The sequence below is a fragment of the Acanthisitta chloris genome, unplaced genomic scaffold (assembly GCF_000695815.1).
Source record: "Acanthisitta chloris isolate BGI_N310 unplaced genomic scaffold, ASM69581v1 scaffold6777, whole genome shotgun sequence".
Lineage (NCBI taxonomy): Eukaryota > Metazoa > Chordata > Aves > Passeriformes > Acanthisittidae > Acanthisitta > Acanthisitta chloris.
The window spans coordinates 339,925-349,214 of NW_008684242.1; the positions used below are offsets into that span (position 1 = coordinate 339,925).

At 39.6% G+C, this 9,290-nt stretch overlaps 1 protein-coding gene across 1 annotated transcript in view; it reads right to left on the reverse strand.

Moving 5' to 3' along the window:
* Positions 1-8,474, reverse strand: part of LOC103806550 (utrophin-like) — a gene marked incomplete at its 5' end in the record, with an annotated part of 205,357 nt that extends 196,883 nt beyond the window's left edge. The window contains 2 exons of the mRNA XM_009079256.1: positions 2,761-2,950; positions 8,320-8,474. Of these exons, the coding sequence (XP_009077504.1) occupies positions 2,761-2,950; positions 8,320-8,474 (345 nt within the window). The remainder of the gene's footprint in view (positions 1-2,760; positions 2,951-8,319) is intronic.
* Between the last annotated feature and the right edge of the window lie 816 nt (positions 8,475-9,290).

Sequence of the window (9,290 nt, forward strand, 5' to 3'; positions counted from 1 at the left end):
CATCTCCACCACTCATTTGAACCATTTCCCAGCAATACACCATTCCTCCTGGCTTACATCTACTCCCACCACAAGTCTGGTTCCTTTAACCTACTAGCTCTAGCCTACCACCATTTGCTATCATGCTGTTACCAAACATCTTTTAAGAAAATTTATGAAGCAGCACAAGTCTGAACCCACTGAGGCATTCAGAAATGACTGTGCAAAAAGCTCAAGCCTCTTCTGTGGAAGATAGAGCCCACAGTCCACACTTGCCTTCCTTCAGTTCTCTACTTTTTTTTGCCAGATAATAGACAAGTTTGAATCAAGCAGTGAGACAAACTGCCCATGTTGATTTTTATTTACAATAAAATAAAACCTTCACATTATTTTGAACACCTTTACATTTGTAGGCACGGGACTTCACATACATTGACTCAGCATTGCTTCTTATTACTTCCTAGCTTATTTTCTGCATCTTGCTTCAAATTAGATTTTAACCTCTTTCAAGTGGCTGTTAAACATTTTCCAACACAGACTGGAATGTTTTGGCACTAACCTGAAAGGAAATTCTTCTGCAACATTTAGATACTGGGAGAATGAATTGAAAGGAGTAACTCTACAATTCTGGATTTCCTCCTTTTCAAAAGGAAATTGCTACCACTCTCAAAGTTTGCATTATTTACACAGTACTGTTGCTAGCCTCAGGTATCACAATGGAAGGCAAAACAAGGCTTCAGTGCTCAGATCACTGATGCCACTCTAGAGTGGCTCAAGCTGCAACTAAATAAGAAATGTAAGAGGATAGTCCTCCCATGTGTGCACACAGATGCCAGTTTTACAGATGACCCTATTTTGAAAATGCATGACATGTAACAACAGCAACAACAACAAATTCATCATATTTTGTCTATATTCAGCACATTTCACCTGGAATTTATCACACCTTAAAACTCATAGTAAAGTTTTACCTAATGCACAGGCCTTTCTTCACACAGAGCAAAGAAAGTCACAAGCTCTGCATTCTTCTAAAAACCACCTAGAAGAAACACTTCACCACATATTGAACAAAGCACCAAGAGAAGAACATTACGTTTTACCACTCAACAGGGGAAGAACATGAATTGTTCTTTGTTTAATCAGATATTAATCTTAAGAACTTGCAAGGGAGCGGCTTGATTTTTTTAAGGTGCAGCAAAATGTTAGAGCTTCATTTTGTTTTCAGAAGTTCAACAAATATTTGAAAGCTGAAATACTGATTTTGGAGTGTTCACCAGTGCCATGATATGAATGTATTTTCTTATGTTTAAAATAAGATTGTAAGACAGTAGGAGACAAAATTAATTTTGGAAGCCACTATGCTATGACAGTCTTTGATATTATCTACTTCACTTCCTAGGGGAGCTAGAAAAACTTAGAATAATATGTAATGTCACAGGTAAGTTAAGTGATCGTGTGTCACGTGCACAGTATGTAGAAGCATCTGGTCACCGAAACAGACAGACAGTATGAGGTAACAGGATGGTGAACACGGGGAGGCCATGCCCCAGCACCTCCATTTTCCTTCTCAATGGTTACAAGCCAGGCCAACATACACAGTCAAGAGTTGGTTATAGACTTTCTCCACACAGCAGGCAGTCTTGCCCAGCATAGCACAACTCCCCTCACACAGCACAACTCCAGCAGTATTCATCAGATTGCAGCACGACAAAGAAGAGCAAACCATCTTCCACACCCACAGTACTTCACAGCTGCATAGAGCCAACAAGCAATTTGTGAAACATCACGTTTATCTTGTAATTGACTACACAGAATGCAAGGTAATGCAGAAATAAGTCCATTTTACACACACCACTGCCTTCTGAGCTTCCTGTACCTTGTTTCAGCTCTTCCACCTCCACTAGTAGTTGGGGGCTACCAATAGAAACTATAATATTAACTTCCAGGTGTTGCCACTACAGCTTAGTCTCAGCACTTCACAAAGAAAGAGACACATGTCTACAGGTGAGTTACCTGACTGATCAAGAGTATAGAAACATTGATGATTGACATGCCATTGTCATCAGCTACAAGCTTCCACAATATATTGTGCTCTTCACTATGATTAGTGTAAATAGCTTGCTATCAGATACTTTAAACAGTCTTGTTTCATTTAAATTCAATGTTCACTACTAAAAACAACACCTTTTTTACTATGAGCTGTTCAAACCCCGTGACTTTAGAACACAGATGACATTATTCCAAACCCAGAATGCAGTAATAAGTGGTGTCAGTTAAACCCTTCAGTCTTTTCTCAGGTCTCCAGTCTGTGGCCTGTACAGGAAAGAAAGGCCAGCTGGAGAGCTGCTGGACAGTAGGAGAGGGAAAAGAGGTAATCCAAGCATGACAACATCTTGGATTACTAGAAAAGCAGGAGGAAGGGGGCAGGCAGAAATAGGAGGCAATGCAGCCCAGGAGGGCTTTATCTGGGGGGAAGGAGATTAGATTGTTTGGTTGGACAATCACACAACATGACTTGGTTTAATCAAGCGTACACTTCCTGAATACAGTCACCCTCCACGGATATTTAAGAGCCCTCAATGCCACTAACATACAAAAAATATGTGCTTCAAACCTTAGGGATAAAATTCTGCTTCACTCATACACCTGACTTCTAAAATACCATTTTTAAAACACCTTTCAATAGGTTGCAGGTTTCTCCACCCTAGCAGATAGCCTTCCTTCAGAACATTTGCCATTGAGAAAATGCACGAGTAACAGCAGCATTATTTAGTTTCTCACCTGCATCTGCTTTCTGAGTTCCCTTACGCAGGCACTGTCCTGAGCAGTGTTCTCACGCTGGGATGCATCTGCCAGAACATTAACTGTCGTCTCTGCCTCTTGAAGCCACTTGAGGAAGCTCTCCAGATCCTTGTGTGAGGCCTGTACTGTCTTCAGCTCTATCTCCAAGAAATTCTGCCTATCAACAGCTCTGAAAACAAGATCAGTGTCAGAATATTCCCCCATAACATACAGTATTATATATGTCATAATGAAACTACTAAAAGGAATTCTGAAAGATATCTCCAGTAAGAAACTATACATCTGTACATCTTGTTTTATCATTACTTACCTCACTGTTTCTCTGGTTATTATAGCTACAGCTACCCACAAATGTTCTGAAATGGTTATACATGTCACAGACCTTTTTAAAAAGGCACGCAGAAAAACCAAGTTTATTAATTAAAAAATCTAGATTTTCCTTTTAGAGCATTACCACCACAGACTTAAGGTACCACAAATGGTAGAAGTGTTATGCTCGTGTGTGAAAGGTGTGAATGCTTTTCCTCGTCAACAAAAATCATGTGGAGTAGAAGCACTGAGGGTTTAGGGGATTTTTGGTTTCTCTTTTACAGTGGGCAGAAACATTCCTATATCTTAAGAGTTAAAGTTCTACAGGATGAAAAGTCAAATGCTTGGTTCTCTCGACTAGAAGACAAGACTTTTGACACTATCACTCAAACAAACAATAATACACTGCCGTCATAGCAGTCAAGCTATGCTCAACATACTTAAATCACACAAGAAGACTGGCAGAACACAGTCCAAGTTTTCAGTCCTCTGAAATAGCCCTGCTGGAGTAAACACAAAAGTCTGGGATTTTTTAAAATATACTGAGCTAATTTAAAATGTTTGGATTATACTGTTGATCAGCAACTTCAAGTGATTTCTGCAGGGAAAAAAAAAAATCACATTGTACTTCTGCATAACAGTACTGTTTCCTTGTCATTGAAATAAAACTCAGATGGGCAACTATTATAGTCAGCATTTTTAAAAGCCCTGATTAGCAACATTAATTAAAGCATAACAAACTTAATTTCATCCATTTGAGGCTGCTATTCTGCAGGATTCCTTTTCCCAAAATCAGGACAAAAGAAACAAGCTGTTCCACATGAGCACACAGTACAGAAACTCCTAACAGAGCTAACAGCTAGAATGCTGCTGCCAAATAAGCAGGAAGTTCAATTTCATTTTCACATCAAGCACTAACCATATTGTAAGATTTCAGGGGTAAAGTGATATTTAATTTCAAGTAAGGCAAGGCCAAAACACTCAGCATTTGACATTTCCACATTTCTCCAGACAGGCCCAAACTCGTGTCTTCTGCCTCCTCCCACCTACTTCAGCTTGCTTTCCTCCTTGCTGTGCTGGGACAGAAGTACTGCCCAGCAATACTAAGGAATCACTGAGCTTAGAATCACGAGTTTCAGAACTAGTTGAAATATTCCTTCTAGAAAAGAAGCTGTGGGTGTTCAGTACTATTCAAGGTGACGTTTCAAAGCAGGTATTCTGGTTTACTAGCACCTCAGAAAAGACAGATGCAAGAAAAACTGTTTTCCTTCAAGGGCTGCGAGAATATCTCATGCAACCCCAATTCTGCCTGGCTTACATCCCTAAGTATTAGCATAATCAACTGCATTTTCTAGAGATAACTTGCAAAAAGATAGTATTGCAACCCCTACTTTAGGAGCTTAGTTCTTGTGTCACTTGTTAATAATTGCTTTATCCAAAGTAAGACTCTTAGAATCATTCCTGACTTCATGCTTGCCCAAGTTTTGGCTACCAGTAAATGACTAGGAGGGCAAGAAATCTGAATTCTTGCTTCTCACTTGCACACTGGAATGCTTCATGCACTCTTGAGAAAAAGTAATAAAAAGCATGCTAGGGATTACAAATGGTATGACACATATTGTCTAGAAAAGATAACAAGTGCCAGGTAAAAAATTAGAGCACACCAAGGAACTGTGAGAAAAACGTAAAGTAAAAGCAGTTATGAGCTCTAACTTCAAAACCCTCTCCCTCTGCAGGGATTTTCTTCCCTAGCAGGGGGTTAGGGCCAAAGGTGGAAGAACAGGAGTGACAACAGGAAGAACAGACTGGTAATAAAGGTGACCTTCAAAGAAAAAGAAAAGCCCCAAAGGATGAAACACTAAGTGACCCAGATCTCTCAGTCTACGTACTGATGTACTAGATGGGAATTGAGACAACCCAAACTTTGCAGCTAATAACATTCATTGAGGAATGTTGTCTTCAGCCTAAAGCTTTAATTTCTCAAATTTTCTGCCTGGTTGAACTTTTAGGAATGAATGAAATCCTAGTGCAGTCCCACTGCTGTTATGTGTTTGAATTAAAAAAACAATCCTTTCACTAAATATGTACAGATTTACAAGTAATGTTCTAAGATGACATGGGTGTTTTTAACGAGGATGTGCATAGCAGTAGCAAGCAACACTTTTACAGAGCAGATGCAAATCCCTTCATTCCCTTCCAGTAAAGGCCTCAAAAATAAAATAGAAAATGGAGAATTCTGTACTGCAGATTAACAGCTACCCCATGCTACAAAAGATGCCTCAGGTTTTCAAAGAATTCTAACACAATTTCAGCAGCCTCAAAAGACAGAGGGCCCTTCCATGATGCAAGAACTAAGTGTAAGGAGAACCTTGAAAATTATTTTCAAATGCAGCTAACTTAACACAGAGATAGTGGAGAAGATCTAAGCAGATTCTATCAGTAAAGACAAAAAGAAAATTGCAACTCTACTATTTAAGTTTTCATGGCTCTGTTTCAGGTTTCTGTTCCACCCAATTATTTTTTCAGATTTAACCTGAAAATCTGCAATGCATACAAGTATGTGATCAAAAGGAAGTCAGAAAATAACATTTGAGACAGTAGAGACAGCAACTATAATCCATAACTAAGGCAGCACAAACACATAGAATGACTGTAGTTTCACTCTAAAGCATAAAAATAGAACACAAATAGCCAGTGGGCAAAGTATCCAATTTACACAATGTCAAGCTGGGGAACTTCAATCTCTTAATGCCAAAAGTTTTAAAATAATCTCCTTCAACTTTACATGTCATGGCTACAGACTTCCTTGCAGGGTTCTTTCTTATGCTATTCAGGACTGCAATCCTCCCAGGTGATGTTAATAAGGACCCCTTCCACAATCTCCAGGTATGGGAACAAACTCGTATATCAAAGCATTATGCTATGAATACAGATCTGTGCTTATAAAAGCCATAGGGCTACAACTGTGCTCCATGTACAACCCCTGTGTGTCCCAAGATCTGCCACAAAAAGTTAGCTTTGTCACTAGAATTTCTATTTCCTCCATTTAAGCAAGTATAAAAATCTTCACCCTCTTAAAAAGGTGCCTTCACTACACTCTCTCCCCTTGTAATTCTACTGTGCTGCTTGGATGGGGTTACACTGAGCAGCTCCACAGTCTGGTTACACACTGGCTCTGAGTTCTCCTTTACATTCTGTCACCAGTTAAAAATCAAAGCAGATATTCACATTCCTTAGGCTGCAGGCTGCAAAACAGTACCCCCGGTGATAATTGAGATGCTTTAGTTGTATACACAAAATGCAATAGTTTATTATTCTGGACTTTAAGCAGATTCAAAAATAATTAGAAGCTTCCTACAGAAGCTCTCCTTCCTGGCCACCCTCTCTGAGTGGTGGGCAGGTTTATGCCAGTTCTAGCCAAAACACTGCAGAGTCTGAATGTAAATGAGACTACTACAGAGTTATAGTCTACTGTCAATGCTAATCCAACAAGGAGCTGTTTCCCTTCACCTGCTAATTACCTAGGAAACAAGCTGCCACATCAAAAATGACAGAAGTCCATTTTCCTCCAAAGAAGGGTAAGAAGATATTCTACTCTGCTTTCTTCATTACCTACTTATTGAGAATAGTCCTGAGGAGAAAGACTTGGGGGTGTTGGTCAAAGAGAAGCTCCACTTGACCCAGCAATGTGTGCTTGCAGCCCAGAAAGCCACCTGGGTCCTGGGCTGCATGAAAAGCAGCATGGCCAGCAGATCAAGGGAGGTGATTCTACCCCTCTAGTCTGCTTCTTGTGAGACCTCATCTGGACTACTGTGTCCAGGTCTAAGGCCACAGGTTAAGAAGGACATGGACTTGTTGAAGCAGGTTCAGAGGAGGGCCACAAACATAATCGAAGGGCTCGAGCACCTCTCCTATGAAGACAGGCTGAGAGAGTGGGGATTGTTTATCCTGGAGGAGAGAAGGAGATAGATATGTAAGACCTCCCAGGGGATCTTATAGCAGCCTTCTAGAACTTGAAGGGTTCAAGCCTACAAGAAAAATCGAGAAGGACTTTTTACAAGGGCCTGTAGTGATAAAACTAGGAGTAATGGCTCTAAACTGGAGGAGGGCAGGGTTAGGTTACACAATATGAACAAATTCTTTACTGTGAGGATGGTGAGGCACTGTCATAGGAGAAGCTGTGGCTGCCCCATCCCTAGAAGTGTTCAAGGTGAGGCTGGATGGGGCTTTCAGCAACCTGGTCCAGTAAAATGTGTCCCTGCCCATGGCAAGGGGTTTGAAACTGGATGTTCTTAAAGGTTCCTTCCAACCCAAATGATTCTATGATTCTATAATTCTATAAAGTTCTCCTCCTCTCACCCCTCAAGGATAATAACAACTTCAGCAGCTTTAATGTCCAGGATTTTCATTCTGTTAACTGACAGGCTATTACAAAAGCAACTGCTCCTTTTACATGTACACAGACGCACACATACGTACAGACTTTGGTTGTCATCTTCCCCACTCCCATATACATAGGACCAACTTTGTCTTCTGTCCCTCTAATCACAAAGCATACAGTCCTTTAAGCAGTGGGCAGAGTCAGACACTATTCTAAATGTTAATTGTCTATCAATATCAAACACTAAAAAGCATTTCTGCAGAGATTAGATTACCTTGCAGGAAAAAAAATGTGTAGGAAAGTACCATATTTTCATTAAGACATATCTGTTTCAGTGAAGTCTCAGCTCCCACAGCTGAATTATTTTCTAGATGGGAGTACGAGAAGCATCGCACTCAGGAACCCAAAGCACAGCCCCATTCAGGGAAAGTTTCCCTTAGATGAAAGGAGATAATGAATTAATGCATTGGAAGATCAAGCTGAGTACTTACAGCCTTATGACAAGAAAGCACAGCAACAAACTACAAATACATAAAGCATACCAGCATTAAAGAACAAGAGAGGAAATGTTCAAAGACACTTAGAGAATAATAGCCACAGGCAAACCTGCAACCAAACATGAGAAGTACCTTCTTTCCCCCTAGAAAAACACCACACAAATGGGAAATCATACAGAAGCCTTCTGTGGTGAACTGTGGGAATTTCAATCATCAGAAGAGCTTAACTGTAATTGACTAATTATCCACAGCAGCCCTAAATGCTGCAGTAAAGCATGCAGAGGAGAGACTGCAATACACATGTATACACAGAATGCAAGTTTAAGACACAAACTAAGGCATTGTAATTACCTTTGATTCAGATTAACCCAACAAGTGTTCATTTGGTCCGTGGTTTCCTTCACCTTTCTTGAGTCATCATCACGATACTCTCGAAGTAGTTTATTAGAAAGATCATTGAATGCAGCTACCGTGATGTCACCTCTATGCAAATCCTGTACTAGCAGCTGAAAAGCAATTCCAGAATGAGACAGATTAAAATAAAAATCAGTCTATCTTTCATATTAGCCATTTTATCATATTATAAACCCCTCGGTTTTGGCTTTTTTTTAGCAAAATATGCATATTTTTTTAGCTAGAAGAAAAATCTTTAGGAGAAAATCTATAGATCTTAAGTGTCCTGATAATTAAATAATCAAAACACAAAGAGGTGAGCAAAAGTTGTATTTGCCAGAATGACCAAAGGTTAGAAAAATCTTCTTCTATATTTTACTGGCAACAGAAATAAAAATGTTTCCATATTCTAAGTAGCATGAATAAGTTTAAATTATGATTATAGTAATCTAAGCAGCAACTAAAAGCGGCATAAATGAAATGCGCAGCATAAGAATTTCATTTCCTTCTTTTGTGGCATGTGGGTTTGGGTTTTTTTGGTTTTAAATTAGGAAAATACATTAGTCTTGTTTGCTTATTGTGGCAGGGTATTTACAATGTACCTTGACTTTACAGAATCATCCACTCAAGACTACTTCTAAATGAAAACAAATATTTGCATATATATGTCCAGTTGCATCGTAGAGCCTGTACTGTATGATTGGGCATGGACCTGCTTTCACTTAGGAAAGCCAAGCAGACCTAGTAGTCCATTTCTAATTCCTTGCTCATGTAGAGAAAGACAACAAAAAGCACACAGTTCACTGGTTAGTGACATAGCTAGGGATCAGTAAGGCATTCACATAATCATACTACCAGCCTATTTCCACAGCCAACTGCACCCCTACATTGTCCCCTCCCAATTATCTATGTGTGTGTGTGTGTATATA